Genomic DNA, 21173 nt, shown 5'->3' with positions numbered 1-21173 from the left:
CCAGAATGTATAGCTCAGACCGTGCCGCTGCAAGTTCTCGGGTAAAAAGGGGAGCCCGGACGGCAATTTGAAGAACTCGGGACGACTTTCGACTGCTCGGGCGACACTCCATAAGTTCTCGGGGCGAAGGAGGGCGCCATCGGTGACACTTGATGAACTATCATAGCGCGCAATATGGGAGTATACTACGATTGAAGTAGAATGATTGCTTCTTCAGGTAGTTCCGGGTCGATTTCATTTTTTTGACAGAATTAACAGCATAGTACCAGGCAGGAGCGGTCCCGAGAGCGCCATACCCGCTTCGAACGCGTTCGGCATGCGGAGGTTGTCGCCAACGGCCGCGAAGTAGGCGCAGCTGCCGTCAAAGTCGATGATCCCGATACGCGCTAGATGCGGTCCAAGTTTGACGAGGAATTTCTCGAGGAGCGCATCGTCGTTGGGCTCAATATGCGTCAGGCAAAGGGGGAGGGAGCCGGAGAGCGAGATGTGGTCTGGAACGTGGTGGAAATGCGCGAGGGACACTGTGAGCTCCGGCGGGAAGACGCGCGTCGGGATCCTCGTCCACAGCCGTGGTGTTGCCCGCACGAGCGTTCGCCAGGCGCTACAGACACGACAGAGTACGTAGATGACGATATACGCCTTGCCATGTGACTCGTCCTCGCGGTCGAAGAGAATGGCGAAAATCTCGGAGAGCAGCTCGAGAGGAAGACGCCGGATGGGTGCCGTGATCGACTTGTGAATGTCGAGCTGGATGGATATCCGCCTGTGCAGATGCTGCAAGCGCGCAATCTCGGTCTCGATATCAGAGGCCTCGGAGGAAAGTGCCCGCGACATCTCGTGGATATGCCAGGATTGGTGAGCAGAGGGGACGTAGCCGCCGCGCTGCAGCTCGAGACTCGCCATGGGATTCGCCTGCTCGAGAAGTTCCTCGGCGCGCATGGTCGCACTGAACTATAAGCCAAGCAATCAGCCCAAAAAGCAAGGGATAAAGCTGCGAGAGATGTACGCACCTGGTGGGAGAGAACAAAGGCGGGCTGACGGGCGTGGCCTTGAGGCCCGAAAAGGTGTCTACTACGTGACATACCATGCATATGCCGACTCGTGGTCACATTCCTACCGTCTAGCCTCGAGACAGGCTTCATCTGCGTCATGATTATACTTATCATTTTTCGACAAGGATCACCGGCAGACGTAAAGGACTGTATCCGGGCTGCGCTCAAAGTCCAGATTTTCCCCCGAAGAGACCTGCTTGAGAAGGTCATCCGCGCGCGATTGTATACACGATGCTGTGGAAGTCACATTCGATAATATTTTGATGCAATGCAGACGTTACGCACTCACATTGCGATGTATCTGAGCGAGATGATGGGCTTGTGATGGGCTCAAGCGACCGGCGCAAGCGGGAGTTCGTGACGCACGCGTGACCGGTTTCACGGTCATATGATCAATGTTCAAGTTTCCTTTTTGAGTGCGGACACCCTGATCTACATGTCCATCGTACGGAATGATCGGCTAATCTGGTGTAATAAGGAAGGTTTCATGCTTTGTAGCACAATACTACAGCCTCGGCCAGGGGACCTTGCACTTCGCGGGCACAAATGGCTCACCACACTGCGCCCAAGAGAGCGCGTTCAACTTTCCCTGGTATATCATCGCCTTCTCCACGTTTCGCACAAATCTGTAGTGCAGCGTCAGATGTAGGTGCGCAAAGTAGTACTCATTCAGGCTCTCGAGCCCTTCCTCCTCCATGCGCTGGATGGCATAGCGATACCCAAACTCGACGAGGGTGCACGCCGTGAGCGGATCTGGCAGCTCCTCGTAGTCAGTGAGAATCCGGGCGCAGCGCGCGTCCGCGGTGTCTCCGGCGCTGCACGCGGGGCAGGCGCATTCAAAGCCGTAGGGTGCGAGGAAAGCTCTGCGCTGAACGAGCGGGATGTGCACGTCACCGAAATACGCGACGGTGATCTCCTCGCCGGGCGCGATGTCCCGCGCGGCGCGCAGGGTGCCGGAGAAGGTGCGCGTGTCCCAGGCAAACAGGGCATTGGGGCGACAGCTCATATACGCGTTCGGTCAGCTGGTCGGGAATGCGTGGATACGAAGGTCGACGTACCTGTGGTTCATGCGCGAGAGCATGTCAAAAGTGGCGAGATACTTGCAGTCTTCGCCGGATGCACCCTCAAACTGGAGATCGGCGAACGCAGTCCACGCGTTGGTGTGCGCTCGTCCGAGCAGGGGACCATTCCCGGCTCGATTTGCGCTGGAAGAGTCCTTCAACGAGAGGAACGCCTCGCGCCTCTCCTTCGACATCCTATTAAGCATGAGCTGCAGGTGCTTTTCTTGCTCGGCCCTGGTATACTTGATATATTTAGCGGGAGCGGTACGGCAGCTCGGGTGGTCGCAAGTATCGCACGCTGCCCTGCGCGTGGGCTCGAGCGTCAAAGGGCGCTCGCTGACGATGAGGCTTCCCGTGCGCAGATGACGAGCGGCAAACATGCCCAGTCCCTTGTCGCCAGCTGGCTCGATGTAGTACGCCGGGACGCGCGGGCGAGTCAGAGGCTCAGGGAACCCAGGTCGGGCAAAGAGCGCATCCCGAAATTTGGAGTCGAGCATAGCCTCGGTGACATCCTCCGATGCGCAGGCGGTAGTGATCGTGGTGAAGACGACGGAGCGGTTGGTATCTTTGTACCGGAATACCATGTCTTGCCCTGGTACAGACTGCATCCGGTTGGTGTCGTCGCAAGTACCTGGTTCTTGGAGATGTGAGAGGTTGTTACAAACGGGCGGCCCACTCGTCTTGAGCATAGCAGCTGCTTGACCGAAGATTGTGCGAATGTTCGATGTAGGGAGACAAACCATGAATGTGGGGCCGCTACTTATATGCCAAGTGGACATGGCCATAATCAGTGGCAGTGGCCCTGAATCTCGATCAAGCCATGCATGGTCCCAGTCATACCCAATGCATCAAAGAGAAACGCACGCACAGCTTGACAATCACTTGAAGGTTAAGGGGAGTCGTTGGTTCGACAATTCATCTCCGTGCATTGTGACTGATACCAGGCGAGAGGACTGGAAGCGAAGTCGCCTCGCAACATGCGCGAGGCGGTGGTCGACCAGCGAGGCCAACACGTTGATGGTCAAGGACAAAAGCCGTTTGGTTCCGTGCACGTGGGCTTCCCTTTGTTCCCGATCGGGATCAGCAATCGGCGCTTGCATCGGGCGCTTGTTTCCTATCATCACAGGACCCCGGAATATACGCACAAAGGCCGTCCAGCGGTGCGGATAAATCGTGGGGGTCCCGGCCGGTAGGCCGGTCCAAAAAATGGATAAATCGAGGACCTGAGGGCTCGAAGGCCGGTTCAAAAACGCGAATATATACAGGGGAGACGGGGAGGCCGTTCCGAAAAAGTGGATATCGGGCGGTCGATTCGAACCTCCGACCTACCCTCAAACCAGACGCACGCGATACCGGTACGCTAATTGACCACTTTGTTTCGGTGGGCAGTAGCACCCTAGACAACCTCTCTGTGCCCATTGGCACCTTCTACCATTGGCGGGCTCGATATTCGAAGGACAGCGGTGCGTGGTAGCACCTCGAATGGCTATGGGAGGCAGTTAGCTTTCTCATTCGTACGTCTCAACCTTCTTTCGTTGCAGAGGCTACGCGCAAAGCGCGTAGGGACCCTGTGAGAAAAAAATCAGATTTTTCCCGATTTTATTGCCATTTTTGAAGGCCGTCCCGAGAAAACGGATAAATCCTGGGGGTCCCGAGAGGCCGTCCCAGAAAACGGATAAATCTGGGGGTCGGGGACCCAAGAAAAAAAAAGTGGATAAATGGGCGCCAGAGCCGCATTTTCCAGGACGGCCTTTGTGCGTATATTCCGGGGTCCTATCATCACCTTCCTTACTTAGCTCCTTCAGGCGATTGTCAAATGCTGCGGAGGCATGCCTTCGGTGCAGAACTCATACTATGAGATGAGCTATGTATGCTGCTGCATGAGATGAAGATGTGGCAAATATTAGGGTTTGAAGAGCAAGGGGGATTCTATGCATTGCGCGAGATATCCAGAGCAGAAAACGAAGCATACCCAGAGCAGAAAACAAAGCATACCCAGAGCAGAAAACGAAGCAATATTCCGGGGTCCGGGGTCTTCAGACGCTGATCACGGCGTATCGGAAATTGCCATCGCCATTGGATTCTGGAAGCCCCAGTGCGAGTGAGCGTTCGCTCGCAAAAGGACGGAGCCTGTTCCTAGCGGGTGTCCTTGACTTCCTCCCGAGAGCGCGTCAACGGAGGGTGGTTCGAGGATGGCGACATTGCTGCCAGTGACACATTCGATATTTGCCTGGACACAAGGTCGTCGCGCTTGTGGACGAGGTCAGCGTCGCGTTTGTGGACGAGGTTGTCGTCGCCGTGCCGTCGTCCCAAAGCGTAGCATGCGGCCCGGGCGTCGGCGCCGGATCGTCGATGTCGCCGCCTATGTATCGTCGACATCGCCGCCATGCATCGTCTTCGACTGTCGATGCACATGCTGTCTTTCCAAAAGAAAAGACAGTCCAACAATATCCCTAGACCTGTCCATCGGAAGGATCTTTGCCAGAGTCGGTGGTGAGGTGCTCTTGAATGCTGTCGACTCGTCGCCGCTCACAAGCGCAGGAATATCGTGGCGAGCAGTGTTGACCGAGACTGGCGACGCGAAAACGATCGACTGGTCGTTCACCTTGCTCGCGGGCGAGACTTGGTGACATATGACGAAGTGAGCTGCGCTTCTATTGCAACATATTGAGTCAATGCGAGCGAAGGATGTCCGAGGACGATGCCACACATACCTGTCACGGCACTCGGTCTAGAGGAATGCACGAGCACGAGTACGAGGGCGAGACAGAGCAAAACAGTCGAATTGTGGAGGAAGGTCAGAGGAATAGTGAAGCCATGGGTACAGCGCGCTGCGCCGGTTGAACTGACGACATCACCATGCTATGAGCGAACTCGAAGTGACCTTGGTCAAGTGTATGAGGTCGACAAACTTTGCGTTGCCTTGAAATTGAAGAGCTACATGCTTTCCGAGGCAGCCGAGTCCTTCAAAAGCCCCGCGGTCATGAAGAAATTCAGCGCCTTCTTGTGTCTCGCAAACATTCAAAATCAACTCGTGCGGCCGGCCTTGACCCAACCACCCGTGGTACATAGGTTGTTCTTGTTACTTGAGGTGTATGCGGTCGTAATGAGGTATAAGAGTTTATATAGTCAGGAGACAAGATGTTTATGAGCAGATCGGAGCGGGAGAAAGCAGAGCAGTCAAGGAAGACATCGTTGTGGTGGTCGACAAGCGCAGCATTGCCTTTTCCGGATGTGAACAAAGGTCGGGATTTGCCGAGACGCCACATCATCAGTCGCGCGATCACGAGATCAATATCCTCCTTGTCCTGCGCGTCCATCATCTCCTCGATCTTGTTACCACGGACAATACATGCGAAGGGGGTCCCTTGTTGTTTTTCTGTCTGTAGACTTCATCCCAGCAATTGAACACGAATTCCCACCGGTCTCTCATCAACGTCGCGGCGGGCCGATGACGATCCTTCCAGCACAGCATGTTTTAATCATCAGCAGTAACGGCGCATTCGGCACTCTTCATCGGCGAGCTGCTTACGCATGAGATGCATCTCTCTCCGCTGCTCCCGTCCTCCGTCAATTGTCGTCGAGCCGTTATATCCGTCCGCCAAGAAGTACTTATATAGCGGGGTCTTTGAGCGGACAAGAGCCTCGAGACGTCATTCTGACAAGAGACCGATACACGTGCTACGAAATGCTAACGACCGCGATCGCTGTGAGTGACAGCGCCCTGCGCTACTTGTTCGCCTCCGCTCACCGCGTTTCCCTCCTTGCCCCTCGCCGTCACCCTTCGTGTCGCGCCCCCTTCTAGATCCCGCTCGTCGACCAGGGCAGTATGGACCTGCGAAACGCTGGTATACGAGAGGGTACGCTCTTACGGCCTTGCCGTTGCTGCCTCATTCACCCGCCTACAGCCCGCCGCGTCAAGCGAGGAAAGCGCGTCAGCCTTCCAGCCGACATCGGGCGCGCCCGCACCTTCGATCTGCACGCCATCGGCGCCGCGCTCGGCCATCTCGTAGAGGAGAGCGCGTCACCCGCGCCGATTCCGCCCTCGGTGTTCGACCGGGTGCCGACAGAGTTATTGACGGAGATCTTCCTCCGCTGCCGCATTCCCGGGGCGGACGCGACGGACACACGTCAACCGCCGTGGACAATATCCCACGTGTGCTCGCGCTGGCGCGCCGCTGCTCTCGCCTGTCCCGTCCTTTGGCAGCACGTCCACGTGGACGCGCTCGCCTATCTAGCGATCTTCTACCACTATCCGACCCTCTTGAGAACCTACCTCGCCCGCTCAGAGCCGCTTCCGCTGCACATCACTCTCACACAGCCAAACGGACGCATACACCCACGCGTGCGCACCGAAGATCTTCGCGCCGAGCACGAGCGCGCCCTCGTCGACATCCTCGCATCCCATGCCTCGCGATGGGCCTCCGCAGACCTCTGCCTCACCTTTGGCTCCGCTCCCCTCGAGCGCCTGCGCGGCCACCTCCCCCGCCTCACGCGCATCCGCCTCCTCATGTACGCCCCCGGCTCGCGCGTCAGCTTCCTCCACGACGCCCCCGCGCTCACCACCTTCGCCACCCCGCAGCTCGCGTGCAACGACCTCCTCCTGCCATACGCGAGCCTCGCGCACTACGACGGCCCGCTGCGCTTCAACCCCATCGCGCGCGATCCGGCGAGCGATCCGCTGGCGGCGCTCAGCAACCTCGTCACCCTTGCGCTGAGGTTCCCATACTTGCCCCCGCCGACGTTCGAGCCGATCGTGTTTCCAAGGCTGCGCGCGCTCAGCATTTTCAGCCCTACGTGTCTCGCGCGCATAACGGCGCCTCGGCTCGAGGTGCTTGCGCTCGGCGGCGCGGGCCCAGCGGAGATCGCTGCTGAACTGCTCGAGCGAAACGCGGCGGCGCTGCTGGAGGAGAACGCGGCGGCGCTGTTGGGAAATAATTCTAGAGAATTCTGGGAGAGGTCGACCTCGCCACCCCTCCGCGCCCTCCGCCTCCAATGCCTCTCCCTCACCCCTTCATGTCTCGCGCGCATCATCGCCGCCGCACCCGCGTTGGAAGATCTGCGCATAAACCTGAAGAAGTGGCCGATGCAGGCGAATTGTGCTGAGCTCTATGCAGGTCTGGCGGGATGTGGGTGCGTACCGCGCGGGCTGCGCTTGTTGGCGATTCCGTGCACGGGGCGGTGGTTCGAGCACGGCGACGCTCACTCCCACTCGCGAGCCCCTCATCCCAGGAGGTCTGGCTCCCTTTCCTGCCAGGAGAGATCGCACCTGCGCGCCGACAAGTCCCATCCGCAAGCGCCGGCTGCCGAACCCAGCCTCGATGCTCTCCTGTCCGCGATCCAGAAGCAGGCCCCGCATCTGGCTGCCGTGCAGCTGCTCCCGAACGCCAATGTGGCGACTATGCTGGACGAGACGATGCTGGTTCGGGAGCGGTCGGAGACGAGGGAGGCTGCGACTTCTTTGACGAATCATGGGAGGCGCATCGCCATCTCCGTGATTCCCTCCTCGAGCGTGACGGAGGTGGTCAACTCGTGGGCGAACGTCGCCGGCGCTGTCGATCCGGAAGAGGACGACACATTGATTAGTCCGTCAAGATGCGCTTCTATGCCTACGATCCCGAGCGACACTCCTCCCTCGGCGAACCCTTCGACGGGTCGTCGACTGCTCCAAGACTCGAGCCAGACATCGTCGCTCTTTCCTGGAACACACCCCGTGTATCATAGCGGGCTTACTCCCGTTCGACGCGGACTTGTTCGGCGGTATAGCCTGGTACCTAGGGAGCGGTCGCGGTGGTAGAAAATATATCAATGTTGGACTCAATGTTGGACGCGGACTTCGGTCTCCCTCCCAGGGGTGTATCCCATCTCGCCTTCGAGAATATGTCCGCGAAGTGAGACTGACGTGCACCATGAGGGTGAGGGTGTCGGCTTCCGATTCATGGCATGCACTCAAACCATATTCTCTAGGCGACATAGAAGCATACACAATTACATGTCTAATAGTCTACTGTAAACGTGGACCCCCCCCCCCCCCGATAAATGCAGACCTCTCAAGCAACAATGCTCTAATGATTCAATCGTGATACCCTCAGAGCTGGGGCGGGCAGCCACGCATCTCGCAGGTATCAAAGTGACCCGTAAGCACCGTCAAGCCTTCATCATCGACCTTGTGGCGGATGTCGTGGGTGATCGGCTGCGTCGTGTGCCGCCCGTACATCGGCGGCGGCGCGCTTGCGCCCGGGGCCTCACGTGTCCCACAGCACAGGCGCACCCAGACAGACCCATTCTTGGTGACCGCGATCGCGTCGTGCTCGATGACGCACGCGCTCGGGTGGTTGTCGACCTCCTTGTACTGGCTGTGGCAGCGCGTGCAGTGGCGCACGCGCCACGCGTCCACCGCCGCGTCTCTGGCGGCCCCGAGATACGCGCCGCAGGCCTCGAGGCCTTGGAGGAGGGTTTCGACGGCGGTGGAGCGGACGTTGCCGCGGAGGATGCGGTCGAGGCAGTCGGTGAGCAGGTTCTGGTCGTTGCGGATGGCGTAGATGAGCGTCTGGGTGGCGACGGAGGGGCCCTGCGGGGCGAAGGTGTCCTCGGCGCGGAGGGGGCGGCCGCGGCGGAGCTGGGGGTTCGCCTGCGCGTTGTGGCCGTTGTTGAGATGGACGTAGGCGCCGGTGGCCGGGTTGTAGGCGACGTTGTTGAAGTTGAAGTTCATGGTGGGTAGGGTAGCTTGGTTGCGGGCGGCGAGGCGGCAGACGATGCGGGCTTGGTCTTGGTCTTGGAGGGCTTGAGAGGTGGTGGACCCATCGACAGTCCCGCCTCTTATATGTTTCTGCAAAGCAACACAAACACACGAGCGCGTGGCGTTAGGAATGTTGGGCTTCGGACAACAGACAGGCTATCATACGCGCTGCTGCGGAGGCTATGTCAGATGCATGAACAGCGCTATGGCCGGTGTATGTCATTGTCAAGCTTCGGCGACATGAGGCGGTCCACAAAGCAAGGGTCGGCGCACCATCACAGGGACAAAGGAGTCGAGCACGGAACACAGCCACTTCGAATGAACTGCGACCCCGCTGTGACGCGACGCGTCAATAAGCATCTGGCTGATTGTCCATGCTACTGGATAGAAGCGTCCGCGAGTTTCCAGTTGTGGCAATACGTCAATCGTCCTGGGTTCTGCGAATCCGGGATTGCTCAACGCTAGCAGCATTCGTTATCGGAATCGGACCTGCTTCTTGACTCTGACAGGTTAAAGCCCTCGACCCGTGGTCCGCAGAAGAGCCGGCAACGCAAATCCTGCAGCCACGTTCGGCCTGAAACCCGGCCATGTCAGAATATCCGACCCCAAGACTTGAATGAAGAGGGCATGGGCGTCTGTAACGACAATCCAACGCCTGCGAAATCAATAACTCAATCATGCAAGTATCTTGCTGACCGTACAAAGCCGCGCGTATGGCACTTGTTCCTGAAGAGGAACAGCGCCAACAAAGCCATCCGAGCATCTCGGATGCATTAGCACTCGGGCTTCCTTGGCTAACCACAAAAGAAGCTGCGAAATAGGCCCACGGTCATAACGCGGGCCATGGGGTGACTCACCATCGTTCTCCGACGTGCGGCGGGCTTGGCTGAATGAAGTAGTGCCTCAAATCCGTCTCTTTCCGGTTTCTGACCACAGAGTTCAGCTAGTCGCGTCAATAAAGCACTGCTGAGGCTTACATGGTGTCAATCGGGTCAAACGCCGCACGTTGCGGCAGGCAGACGGACTGGGGAGGCTAGCTTGTCCTGTGGATAGTTAAGGCGCGCATAAACGCGCTCTTGCCACAATATTGTCCCAATCCCTGCCACCAATAAAACAGCGCATAAGATGGCGCCCGAGCTACTCCGTCGCCGCCCGCCACCCTGGATGAGCATACCGACGAAAGCGCACGGCTCCTCGCTGAGCATCTCCTTCAAGACCGACCCCTTCCTCATCACCCTCCCTAGAGCCGTCGACCCACACGGGACTTGCCTAGCGCTCCTCGCCCGCGCCACATACAAGGACCTCATCTCCCAGCCGAGCTACCCGCGCCCGGTCCTGCGCCCGCCCTCCATTCTGCACCGCGTCGCACCCGCGGCGGGCGCGGGCCTGGGCGTCTTCGCAGTGCACGACCTCGGCGCGGGCGAGCTCGTCTTCTCGGAACGACCGCTGCTGGTCGTGCCCACCAGCGTGACGGAATGCGAGTGGGAGGCCTGCGCGGCTCGCCTGCCACCCGCGGCGCTCGGTGCCCTCGTCGCGCTCGCCGACGTCGACCCGCGCGGTGGGGGCCGCCCCGCCGCGCGCCGCATACGCACGAACGGCGTGCGCGTGCCGTCCCTCTGCGACTCTGGCACCGACTACCTCGCGGTCGGCGCGCTCTCTGCCCGCGTGAATCACAGGTGACGTCCTTTGCTTGCCTCCAGAGTCCAGGAAGCGGCGCTGATCTCCGCTGCGGCACCCCCGACAGCTGCGCGCCGAACGCCGTGCTGCGCTTCGACAGCCGCGCGCTCACGCTCGAGCTGCGCGTCCTGCGCGACGTGCGCGCGGGGGACGAGCTACGCGTCAGCTACGTCGACGCCGGGCTTCCGCTCGCCGCCCGGCGCGCTGCGCTCGCGCCCTGGCGCTTCGCCTGCGACTGCAGCTGCTGCGCGAGCGGGGACGCGGGCGACACGCTCCGCGCGCGCATCCGCGTGCCCGACCTCAGGTTTATCTCCTCGCCCGCCGTCGGGATCCAGCGGTGCGTGCTGCAGCTCATGCAGCTCGAGCGCGCGGGGCTGGAGGTGCTGGGGGCGTACGGGACGTGTCTGGGGCTGCTGGCGGGGCTGTATGGGAGGATTGGCGATCGGAGGAAGGCGAAGGAATACAAAAGGAAGACGGACGCGTGGACGTACGCGGTGAGGGGGGAGATAGAAGGTCGATCTTGACGAGTGCATGTGTTCTGACGAGGGCGTGGGTTGAAGAACGAAAATAGCACGGGAGTGATAGTCGGACTATGCAGTTGTCGGTCCCGCACGCACGGACGGTGATTTCGGTGCGACAATCCTGCGAGAAGGTGCGTTGAATGAGGGGATTGGCGCAGAGGACACGCGAGATAGAGTCGGGCGCTTAATATGCGGGGAAATCGTGGTAGATGTCGCTGCTAGAAGGCCGGATGGGTTCAAGAACGGTGACGTGCGGCCAGGGGATGGTAGATGCGTGAGCTATCTCATGGGAGCGTCAGCCACACGTCAAACTCGCCATGAGCCGGTGCGTAGTACCTCAAGGCTAGTAATCCCGCATGTAGACGACATGCGTGCCGCCCATCGCGACTTGCCCTAATCCACACTATGTATCGCGCTGACCTGACCGTGGCGTGTGGTTAGCGCCAGGACCGGGGAAAGGAGACCTAAACATGGACTATCGGTGTGATACGTCGTATAGCAACACCTCTGCGGCTTCGAGCGAGCATGCCTAAAAACCGGGAATGCGCAGTCGTCGCCAGCCTCGCCCGCCCTAAGTTCGTGTCTGATGATCCAACACAGGTGCATGGGCTGGTCTCAAGAGCACCCATTGTTCATTGGCGAGGCGAATGAATGGAGGCAGGGTAAAGTCGTCTGCGACGCAGGGAAAGCAGATCATAGTTGGGAGCGCGCGCTCGACTAGTCGGAAGTAGTGCATTCAAAGCTTCTAAGTACCGAGAACGAACTATAGAGGTGGGATTCACACCAATAGTAGCCTGCGAAGTGCATGTGTATCTTCCCAACGGGCCGCCCTAGCATCCTACGTCCGCCAGTGCGATCTTAGGAGGAAGAAGTCCGTCTCCCTGACTTCAAGTTCAAGACCCTCGTGTTGAGCGCGACGAGGACCCCAAATATCAACGCGCCAGGTGAAACTTTCGATGAAGAAGAGAGACGGAGCGATCGGGATTTTGTACCCCGGCGCCCCGGCGAATGCCGTCATCAGTCAGGTGATGAGCGGCTGAATGGTGATCGTGGGAAGTGATTGATGACGTGGCGGTTGGTTTTCCGCGTCTTCATCTCCGTGATCCCATGTTCATTGTCGCTGGCTCGTCTTCCGTCGCCGCCTTCGTCTCACGTATTCAAGATGGTGCATACGTACGCATCTGGGCGTGCTGCGGACCCGCTACGATGACATGACACGGCTCCGCCAGCGCGCTACTTACGCGCTTACGTCCGGGCTAGGTTGAATGAATGGTCGGTAGCGTGCCCCTTCCTGCGTGTCTGAACCAGTCAAGGCGTTCATCAAGAGGCAATTCCGTGCTCGTCGTCGCGCGATATGCATCGCGACTGAATGGAGGTCCTGCGGACTTGACGCGGGTTGCTCGAATCGGCTGTCGTTTGGCAGCCCGAGAAATAATCAGGTGCAAGACGGACGGTGGACGGAGTCCGCTTGTCCCTCCTTGTCCTGAATTTCCCGAGCCCGATTCCTTGCAGTTCTTCCTATACCCTACGCCTCCTATACCGAGCTAGACCAGCTCGACCAATCTTCGGGTTCCTCTCATGTGGATTTGTAGATACGCGGACCTATCCTTCTTGGACGGGACGATGCGCCGGCCCGCCTCCTGCCGGAGGGACAATCTTGGATCCATCCAATCCATCCAGCGGCAACACGCGGCTCGCTCCTCTCATGCGCACGTCTGCTAGCGTCTCCATGATAGGTGATTGCACTGTGCAGGGACGTGGGGGCTGTACCGGATGCTTTCACGGGGCCATATCGATCTGGGGGGATATTCATGACCGCGGCCACGACGCTGGACGGTGAGCACGTCCCGCACGAGTCTGCTTGCTTCTGCAGCTGATAGACTTCAGGCTCTTGTGGACGAGGCTGGCAGCTCGGAGCTCAGGGAGGAGAAACAGGTGAGGGCCGCGGCCAGCTGACCGGGTGATGCACGTCGTCCGTTCCTGATTCATCGACAGCTAGTCTCGCCTTGTTGCGATGACGGAAGGAATTCAATTGTCCGGGTGGGCCAGGGGCGGCGGACTTTACGGGCGCGAAGCGCGAGGGCATCAGCCCGCGCCGGCGCCGTCCGGGGCAGAACATTCAGAAGGCGGGGCAGCAACGGGGGAGAGCGGTGGTGACAGACGGGCGAAGTCGCGAAGCCGCGCGTGATCTGCGGGCGCGCGCGCAGGCTGCCTTCGTCGATGCTGTAAGGGGATTCCACGCTGTATATTCGCTGGGGGTGGCGCACGCGGGACGCGGTCACTGCCCGCCATGCAAGCGTGTCCTGCATCCTCACGGGACGGGGGAGAGCCACTCGCGACGAACAGCCGGTGGCGCATCGATTTGTAGTCGCTGATCAGGTGCGCTCGTCATAGAGGACATGACTTGCGAGGTTGAATGCAGTCGCGGGCCTTAGACTTATCAGATGCGGGACGCTGGAGGCGTGTTGGCAGAGGGAGACGTTTGCAGCCAGCGCTAGCTCCAGCCGAGATACCTGCAACAGCAGGGCGCGGTTTGGCAGCGCTGCTAGAAGGTGCGAGGGCGAGTATCTGGGAGTTCTCGTGTGGTTTGACTGTAGAGCGTGTGGCATCCGTCTGGCCCTCACCGACGGAAGCCGCAGAACGCTCTTGTGATTCCCCGCGTCTCAACTTGATGCCGAGCTCGGCACCCCAAGAGCCGGGGGCGGGGCGCACATCCCGGGGCAAGCGGGGAAGGATCTCACAAATTGGAATAGGCAATCGGGACCGCACACGTGCTGCTTCCTATGACCGACCAACACCCGTAATATCCGTCCGAACGGCCATTCGGATTGCGCAGGACCCTCTGCAACTTATCTCCTACCCTCATCTTCTCCCCAGCTCGCGCACGAATCCCCTCAGCGCTCCCCTCCAGCGACATAGCTCCATACACGGCAAGGTCGTTCATGTGGTCTCTAGGACCGTTTTACGGTTGCTTGTGATGCCATATCAGATCTGCCAAGTGCGGAACCAATACATTTCATCCCTCCAGCTCGCGTTCAGGTCCGGCCGCTTGGCTCGCTTGCTGCTTTTATATACGCCATCGCATATCCTTTTTGACCGGGGATTTATCGCGCACCGCACTTGAAACGCACCAGGTTCCTGTGTAGTCTAGCCACGGGATCTCGCGCGCGTCGGCATTCCAATATAAACCATGCAAAGTGTTGTACGTCTGCTTTTCTCTCGCCCCTCCACGACACGCCCCGTGCTTACGCTTTCCCAACGTCTGCGCGCCCGCGCTTCGCGTCCGCCATGGACCCCAGCAGACCCGCGGACCACCCGAGCGCGTTCCGCAGGCGCACCGCGTCGCTTAGCGAACTGCACGCGCCGCACGACCACCACGACCAGCCTTCGCTGCCCCCCATTCGCAGCCTCCACCCTTTCCTCAACCCTCCACCTCCGCAACCCTCGTCGAGCCACCCCCCTCACGGGGGCTCTGGCGAGGGCTCGAGCGCGTACGGCTTCTCTGACGCGCCACACTCCTCCTCAATGCACGCGCACGGCATGCCGGCACCCGCGTCACTGTCGCACCAGCGGGACCACGACTACTCCATGGCGGATTCTGACGCGGAGGACGACCAACAAGGCCCGCCGAAGAAGAAACGCCGGCGACAAGCACTTAGCTGTACTGGTGAGTGACCACTCAGCCTTGAGGCGTACATTAGCCACCTTCTGACCTTCGTACCCCGCCCATCGATTGACGCCGCCTCCAACCATCGTCGCTCGCGCTCGTTCTGTCCATTCATATCCGATTTCACGTCACCTCCGCGCGTCCCAGAATGCAAGCGACGCAAGATCAAGTGCGACAGGTGCGTCCATATTCTGTTTGCTCACCGTTATGCACGCTGACGCGCTGGTCAGAGTACATCCCTGCACGCCGTGCTCCCGGCGAGGCGAGCAGGACCGTTGCCACTGGAACATCATTGAGCCCACGTACGTCCTCCCCGCCGTCGCGGAATGTTTGCCGCTCATGTCCGACCCCCAGCGAGAAATATGTCAGTCGGCAGGAGCACGACGAGCTGAAGGCCCGGGTGGAGCATCTCGAGGGCCTCGTCCAGCGCTTGCTGTCCGGAACCACGGCCGCTGCCCCGTATTATCAAATGGGCGTGCCTGGGGCCCCGGACAACCCCTCTGCCTACCCCGGCGGGGGCGGGATGTACCCCCAACAACCGCATGCGGGGATGATGCCGCCCCCTCCACCCCTCAACCTGCCCTACGACGTGCCACACCCAAGCAGCGGAGAGCGCGACCGCGAGCGGGAGCGCGCGCGCGTCTCGCCGTCAGCTGCGACGCGCAGCCCGCCCGTCGCCACCGCCGCGAAGCACTCGCTCGCGTCAATCACGAGCCCGTACAACGCCGCGGGCCCCGGCCCCGCAGACCCGGTGCCAAAAAACTGCCACGCGCAGACGCTCAAGCTGGGCGAGCGCCTGCGCCACCTGCCCTGCGCGCTGACGCGCGAAGACCCAGCCTCGGCGGTCACGAGCCTCCTGTCAACGCTTACGGGCCCGGCGAGCAGCGCTTCCGCGTGCCACCGACCGCGGGCCGCTATGGCGAGCAGCGCGATGCAGGCGAGCGCGTACTAGGGGGCGGTGGTGGTGGGGGTCCCGGGGTGCCGCGGGAGAGGTAGGCAGCGGGGGCGGAGCGCCGTCTGCCAATTTATTAGGGCGCACCTCTCCGCGCTGTGGGCGAGGCATAGGCGGGAAATCGCCGAAGTGCGGCGCGCAGAGTCGTCGGGCTGCAGGCTGATCCGCGCGTCGGTCAGCGTCGTTCGTCTCCGAGCATCGCACCCATGACGAGCTGCCCCACTGCGTGCCCGCCGCCATTCATCGCCGTTTTTGTCGCCCTTGGTTCAGCTAGCCCGCGCTCTTCGCAGGGCTGTGTATGAGTCTGCATTGTCCGTCCCTTCACTTCATTATTGGTTTGTGTTGTCTGTTGCACTGGTGTGGTTTCATGTCGTGTATATGGTGAGTCTGGGCTACTTTGGGTTCCCGAATGCAGGCTAACGTTTAGCTATGTCTAGTCTGTAACTCGATATACTACGCGAAGATTCCTAGACCCCGTATCATTATCGATTCGATCCTTGCTATCCTAGGTACCGCTATTGTCCGGCTTGTGCCATTCTAACTTGCGTTCAACGCGCTAGATTCCAACTAACGACTTTTTCGACCATCCTGACATGAACGACCGCACGAATTTATACCCCTTCCTCTAACTGCTTCCATCTCCATCGTTGGTTCTATTGCAAGTTGAATAATCGGTGATCTCCGCTATGATTGACTATGCAGGCGCGTCAGATGAGGCCTCGTGGAAGGCGAAATCCCGCGCTTTTTTGGCTTCAGATCTGACACGGCGATTCGACAGCTTCGTCGATCTCAACCGTTGATCTTCTCGACCACGGCACGCCCTGAAAGCGCTCCCATCCGATAGCATACACTGGTGTAAGCTCGCTGCGGGCTCTGGGCGGTCTGCGGTGACCCTCGGGCTCTGAGATGGGTGCCGAAAGCCAAGGTGTATATCGCGTGTACGTAGGGACATGACAGTAGGAGATAAGACAAGGCCTGCCTAATCGGGCGTGAACACGTGCTAGAACGGCCGTAAATACGAGATCCAAGGTCAGCCGGCGACGAGGCCCTACACTGGTCGGCGTTGGAGTCGATGTATCTGCTTCTTCTCTGAGCGGGGTTTGTAGCACGTTCACTGTGTGGACAGAGCACCCTCCGCTCTTACCATCTGGTGCGATGGCCGCCTCACCAAGCGATACGAGCACGATCCAGAACAATATACCTACCGAGACAGTAGACTCAGCCATAGATCAGACATTCAGACATTACTTAGAAGCACACTGACATGCCCTTCCAATGTTATTGACGGAGAAACCGGTTATCTATCTCCTGCGAATCGCCCACAAGGTGTCGATGAGTTGTGATTGGTTGAGCTTGGAGGAGGAGTTGGTATAGCAGGACTTTTGCCCTAGAAACGTGTTTTGTGGGTCCAATTGCCACGCGTCCGGCATTTGCCGGATCACGGCTGTTGCCGAATACGCGGAACTAGTGAATGTGTGGATGCCATATTTCGTTCTTTTACTCTCGCCATATCCTTTGTTCTATCTTTCTTCTGGTCGTTATGGGTGCCGCTCAGAGTCAGATACCCTCGGAAGTCGTCGTCGCGGCTGCTGTCATAGCAGGCGCTGCGGGTGTCGGCTACTCCCTACGCAGCGGTGGAACAGAGCCAGCTAGCGGGCAAACGACAGACGCGGGCTCGCGCCCAGCACCATCTAAGAAGTCGAAGAAGAAAAAGGCAGGCTCCGCGGCTGCGTCTTCCGCGGCAGAACCAGAGAAAGCGGCCGCACCGGAGCCCAAGGTCGTTGGCTTCCCCGACGTTATACCCGGCCAATTCGAGGCTGAGCCTCTCGTTCCCGACGCGCCACAACCTCAGACGGCGGGAAAGAAGAAGCAGAAGAAGAAGAAGGGCAAGGGCGCGGCGGCAGCTGCCTCGGGGGCGGACACCGCGGACAGCCGGCCGGTTACCCCTGCGCCAGCACCCGCGACTTCCCCCGCCCCTCCTCCTCCCGCACCGTCCTCCGCACCGAAGGGGAAGAAGGCGAAGAAGCAGCAGTCTAAGCCCGACATGTCGCAGTCGTTCGCCGCGATCGACACGGACGGGGAGTGGACCCGCGTCGAGTCGCGTCGCGGGAAGGCTGCGACGGGCGCGCCGGCCGGCACGAGCGCGAGCGAGACGGGCGCGACGTCGTCGATCACGGGGACGGAGTCGCCTGTCGCGGAGCGCACGGAGGAGGAGGAGAGCGAGAGCGAGGTCCCCAAGACGCTTGCGGAGAAGCTGGTTCCTAAGGCGCCAAAGACTGGCGTCGAAGAGTGCGTGGCTATGTTTCTAGTCGCTGAACTATACTAACGCACCCCTCAGCATGCTGGAAACGCCCGAGAACCCCTCTCTAGCCCGCGTCATGCGTGTCACCCCGCGGCCTGGCGAGAAGCCCGCGTCTGGATTCTCCTGGGGTGACTACGAGGATGTGGTAGTCGAGGGCGGAGGGAACGACGCGGATGGCGAAGACGACGGCGGCTGGGGCGTTGTCAAAAGCCGAAGTCGCAGTACGTGTACTTGCATAATCTCCTTAGCTCTTCGCTGACCTCTTACCTAGAGCAAGATCGACCCACCACCCCCGCATCGACCTCACAGCAGAAGCCCGAAACCCCCTCCAAACGCCAGCGCCAGAACGCGAAGAAGCGCGAGGCTGAAAAGGAGGCAAAGGCACAAGCTGAGGCCGAGCGACTCGCCACTCTTGCCAAGCACAAGCGCGAGCTCGAGAAGGCGCGCATGATGGAGCAGTATGCGAAGGGCTCGAAGGGCAAGGCGAGCGGCGGGATGTCCGCGACCGTCGACGAGAACGGCAAGCTCGTCTGGGAGTAGCCGCCGTCGGGGAAAAGCATGGTGATTCTCTATTTAAGCAACCAGGATATATCCTCTGTCGGTCTTTTGCACATAGTCTACCCATATGCCTGTGAAGTTATGCAACTCAACTAATGGAAAATAATACCCACTGTTTCTTCAACTAGGATGTGTGGCGGCCCGACACTATCCTGAGTAGCTGAGATTCGTGCTCAAGTTGTACGCTCAAACAAGCCTTTGTTTCCCCCCAAAGCGATCCAAAAAGAACAATGGACGTTGACCACGTGTGCAAGAGCGGCAACTGCCGAGGACCCGCCGCGCCGCTGGCGCGTGAACTTTTGTTCGTTCTCTGACCATCACATCACCTTCTCGACCCATAGCGACTTCATTGCCTCGACTGCATCCTCATATCCCGCTTAGATTTGTGATCTTCCCATTGAACATTCATCGCAAGGCAATGCATGGTTTGTTGGCCTCGAGGACTTGGCCCAGGTCATTTGAAATTCGGTCCTAGCATGTTTGTGCCGACGGTTTAAAATGAGCAGCGCCCCGCATACCCGGTTTCTCTATCTCTGCTGCTTTCTCCCATCCTTTCTCTCCTGAACTTGCGCTCTTGGTCTTTGACGACGCGCCCATTGACTAGTCATTGTATCCGTACTCAGCCGATCCTCTCCACCGGATTTCTGTGGCAAAGGTATGTGTGGCATCTTTTCCCACCACCTAAACTCGACTGACTTACACCGAGATAGACACTTTTAGAAGCTCAGCTCGCCGAAACATGTGTCAGCAAGAACCGATCGCGTCCAAGGAATCCGCGCAGCCCACTGTTCCTACGTCGCCGTCCTCGATCGACTCCGCTCGCCTCGGCACGCCTGCGCTTTCCAACAGCAAGGATTCCGACAGCGCTCATCAAAACTCGGCACCGGTCTCTTTGCAAGGGTCAGCTCGCGGCTCACCTGGTTGCCCCTCGCCGCGCGCCAACTCGCGTGGAAGCTTCAGGGCTAGTCGGACTAGTTCTTGTGGGGACGCCATGCGCGTGACGGTCCCGGTCAAGGGCGCCGATATGTCGAAGACGATACCCGACAGCGACATCGACGATCCAGCTCCGACGTCCTCGTCTACTACGCTCTCTATCGATGAAAACGCGGCCAAAGGAATTAAGCTCGACGAAGGTCATAATGCGCGCGACGCGTCTCCCGATGTGGCTCGTAAGGCCAGCCCCGATTCAAAGGACCAGAAGAGGCCAATGACTCCCAGCGAGAGCTCCAGCCCTCAACCCATCCCTGTCTTTAACAGCGCCACCTTCGGTCGGAAGGATCCCGCGACCGGAAAAGACATTCGCACAACCCGTCGCACGCGCGCTGGTCGACGAGCACCTACCTACGCGGAGGTCGGGCCCAGAGCGCCGATGTCAGCGAACGTCAAACATCCGTCTGCGAACGTTAACCACCCGGCTGCATTTGCGAAGGTTTACACTGGCCAAGTGCAGCTTCCACCTCATTCGGCCCCTCCGCTTTCGGCGGCGATGTCAAGACTTCCCCTTCACCCAATCACGGGCAACTTCCAGATGCCACCAAACTTCATGGCGCCTCCGTACATGCAAGCTGGCGTGTATCCGCCTGGATACCTGCCCGGACACTCGAGGTTCATGTACGCGCAAGAAGGCCCGTCGGCGCATCCTTCGTACGCTGGCATTGCGAACCCGTTGTACGGTGGGATGGCGAATCCTGTGTACGGTGGCATCCAGCAAGCACCGCAAGCTCAACTCGGGCCGTACTTCGACGGTCAAGCGTACTCGATGTCGAATTACCATAGCGTGCACTCCCAGGCCCTTCCGCCAACTCAGGCTCTTCCTATTCAGCGCGGCTATCATGGGCGCCTAGACTTTGCGACCGTCAGCCCGCAAGTCGAGCTCGAACAGGCGCCGGAGCTATCCTATGTGCGGCAGCGAGTGAGCTACATTCAACAGCAAGTGGGCTACGGTCAGCAGCAACGGGATGGACCGGCGCCCGCCAAGCTTGAGCCAATGGTCAGCCATGAAGGCGCGTCTGCGCCACCGAGTCCACCGCCAGAAGAGACCGACAAGTACTACGAGATCCTACCTTGGGCTGTCAACAAGCCGGGTGATAAGCCCTTGAAGCCGGTGGCGGCCGCGAAGCCTGTTCCTGCATCTGCGAAGCCTGCGCCTCCCTTCCAGCGAGCTTCGAGCGTCAAGCAGATCCCGAGCCTCAAGCGAACTCCAAGTCTCAAGCGAACTTCAAGTCTCAAGTGGACTCCGAGCGTCGATAGCGTTGACGTCGACCCCATCGAGGCCGCCTTCCACTCCCACGAAAACACGGTGCTCGGCAACTCGGTCGAGGAGGTTCTGGCGCACATGGACTTGGAGGCCGCTGAGGAATCGACGCAGACGCCGGTCGTTGCCCGCGACGGGCGGTGCGCTTTCGCGTTCGCTGCTACAAGCGAGAACTCCGCTCTCCGTCTCTCAACGACAGCGACGTCCTTTGGGCCCTTGGGTCCGTACACTGCTCGTCAGGCCAATGCTTCTCGCGCTCCGCTGCATGTTTCTATGTCTGCTGAAGAAGGCGCCGCTGGCTCTGCTGGAGAACGGGCTGTGGTCGATGACGAAGAGGAATGGGCTCCGTCCGAGCATCGGGGCTTCCACTGGTGAAGGTGCTGGAAGGCC

At 59.6% G+C, this 21173-nt stretch overlaps 10 protein-coding genes across 10 annotated transcripts; 7 read left to right on the top strand and 3 right to left on the bottom strand.

Moving 5' to 3' along the window:
- Positions 1-234: 234 nt before the first annotated feature.
- SCHCODRAFT_02665040 (uncharacterized protein) lies at positions 235-2802 on the bottom strand (the record flags this gene model as incomplete). Its single annotated transcript, XM_050346542.1, has 6 exons — positions 235-951; positions 1011-1048; positions 1085-1158; positions 1415-1484; positions 1608-2053; positions 2111-2802. 6 exons carry the CDS (start codon positions 2800-2802, stop codon positions 235-237), a joined length of 2037 nt encoding a protein of 678 aa, XP_050200847.1.
- Positions 2803-3233: 431 nt separating this feature from the next.
- SCHCODRAFT_02617204 (uncharacterized protein) lies at positions 3234-3597 on the bottom strand (the record flags this gene model as incomplete). The annotated part of the gene is made up of 1 exon (XM_050344793.1): positions 3234-3597. A coding segment is annotated over one exon (293 nt), but the record flags the coding sequence as incomplete, so codon positions are not given.
- A 2286-nt stretch (positions 3598-5883) lies between these two features.
- SCHCODRAFT_084899 (uncharacterized protein) lies at positions 5884-6493 on the top strand (the record flags this gene model as incomplete). Its single annotated transcript, XM_003033011.1, has 2 exons — positions 5884-5973; positions 6022-6493. Coding segments are annotated over 2 exons (562 nt in total), but the record flags the coding sequence as incomplete, so codon positions are not given.
- A 1642-nt stretch (positions 6494-8135) lies between these two features.
- On the bottom strand, positions 8136-9148 carry SCHCODRAFT_02617200 (uncharacterized protein). The gene has a single exon (XM_003032409.2). The coding sequence runs from the start codon at positions 8823-8825 to the stop codon at positions 8202-8204; it is 624 nt and encodes a 207-aa protein (XP_003032455.1). The 5' UTR covers positions 8826-9148; the 3' UTR covers positions 8136-8201.
- A 719-nt stretch (positions 9149-9867) lies between these two features.
- SCHCODRAFT_02617198 (SET domain-containing protein) lies at positions 9868-11145 on the top strand. Its single transcript, XM_050344792.1, has 2 exons — positions 9868-10528; positions 10597-11145. The coding sequence occupies exons 1-2, from the start codon at positions 9978-9980 to the stop codon at positions 11051-11053; spliced, it is 1008 nt and encodes a 335-aa protein (XP_050200845.1). The 5' UTR covers positions 9868-9977; the 3' UTR covers positions 11054-11145.
- Positions 11146-13220: 2075 nt separating this feature from the next.
- SCHCODRAFT_02211003 (uncharacterized protein) lies at positions 13221-14256 on the top strand. Its single transcript, XM_050342081.1, has one exon. The coding sequence runs from the start codon at positions 13467-13469 to the stop codon at positions 14172-14174; it is 708 nt and encodes a 235-aa protein (XP_050200844.1). The 5' UTR covers positions 13221-13466; the 3' UTR covers positions 14175-14256.
- An 82-nt stretch (positions 14257-14338) lies between these two features.
- Positions 14339-15669, top strand: SCHCODRAFT_02598013 (uncharacterized protein; the record flags this gene model as incomplete). Its single annotated transcript, XM_003033009.1, has 4 exons — positions 14339-14717; positions 14865-14895; positions 14948-15019; positions 15072-15669. 4 exons carry the CDS (start codon positions 14339-14341, stop codon positions 15667-15669), a joined length of 1080 nt encoding a protein of 359 aa, XP_003033055.1.
- A 234-nt stretch (positions 15670-15903) lies between these two features.
- On the top strand, positions 15904-16089 carry SCHCODRAFT_02495072 (uncharacterized protein; the record flags this gene model as incomplete). The annotated part of the gene is made up of 1 exon (XM_050343011.1): positions 15904-16089. A coding segment is annotated over one exon (186 nt), but the record flags the coding sequence as incomplete, so codon positions are not given.
- A 1071-nt stretch (positions 16090-17160) lies between these two features.
- On the top strand, positions 17161-18672 carry SCHCODRAFT_02617188 (uncharacterized protein). The gene is made up of 3 exons (XM_003033008.2): positions 17161-17958; positions 18008-18192; positions 18243-18672. The coding sequence occupies exons 1-3, from the start codon at positions 17210-17212 to the stop codon at positions 18509-18511; spliced, it is 1203 nt and encodes a 400-aa protein (XP_003033054.1). The 5' UTR covers positions 17161-17209; the 3' UTR covers positions 18512-18672.
- Positions 18673-19172: 500 nt separating this feature from the next.
- SCHCODRAFT_02571002 (uncharacterized protein) lies at positions 19173-21158 on the top strand (the record flags this gene model as incomplete). Its single annotated transcript, XM_003033007.2, has 2 exons — positions 19173-19184; positions 19236-21158. The coding sequence occupies exon 2, from the start codon at positions 19269-19271 to the stop codon at positions 21156-21158; it is 1890 nt and encodes a 629-aa protein (XP_003033053.1). The 5' UTR covers positions 19173-19184; positions 19236-19268.
- Between the last annotated feature and the right edge of the window lie 15 nt (positions 21159-21173).

The sequence above is a fragment of the Schizophyllum commune genome (genome assembly GCF_000143185.2).
Source record: "Schizophyllum commune H4-8 unplaced genomic scaffold SCHCOscaffold_4, whole genome shotgun sequence".
Taxonomy (NCBI): domain Eukaryota; kingdom Fungi; phylum Basidiomycota; class Agaricomycetes; order Agaricales; family Schizophyllaceae; genus Schizophyllum; species Schizophyllum commune.
Note: the sequence above shows the minus strand (reverse complement) of the source record. Positions and strands in the feature narration are given on the sequence as shown.

Excerpts from the sequence above, each read along its gene's own strand:
- SCHCODRAFT_02617200 (XM_003032409.2), bottom strand. The coding sequence starts at position 8,825 with ATGAACTTCAACTTCAACAACGTCGCCTACAACCCGGCCACCGGCGCC.
- SCHCODRAFT_02617198 (XM_050344792.1), top strand. The coding sequence starts at position 9,978 with ATGGCGCCCGAGCTACTCCGTCGCCGCCCGCCACCCTGGATGAGCATA. Across the intron at positions 10,529-10,596 it reads TCTGCCCGCGTGAATCACAG|CTGCGCGCCGAACGCCGTGC; the intron begins GTGACGTCCTTT and ends CACCCCCGACAG.
- SCHCODRAFT_02211003 (XM_050342081.1), top strand. The coding sequence starts at position 13,467 with ATGCAGTCGCGGGCCTTAGACTTATCAGATGCGGGACGCTGGAGGCGT.
- SCHCODRAFT_02617188 (XM_003033008.2), top strand. The coding sequence starts at position 17,210 with ATGGGTGCCGCTCAGAGTCAGATACCCTCGGAAGTCGTCGTCGCGGCT. Across the intron at positions 17,959-18,007 it reads CCAAAGACTGGCGTCGAAGA|CATGCTGGAAACGCCCGAGA; the intron begins GTGCGTGGCTAT and ends CGCACCCCTCAG. Across the intron at positions 18,193-18,242 it reads TGTCAAAAGCCGAAGTCGCA|AGCAAGATCGACCCACCACC; the intron begins GTACGTGTACTT and ends CCTCTTACCTAG.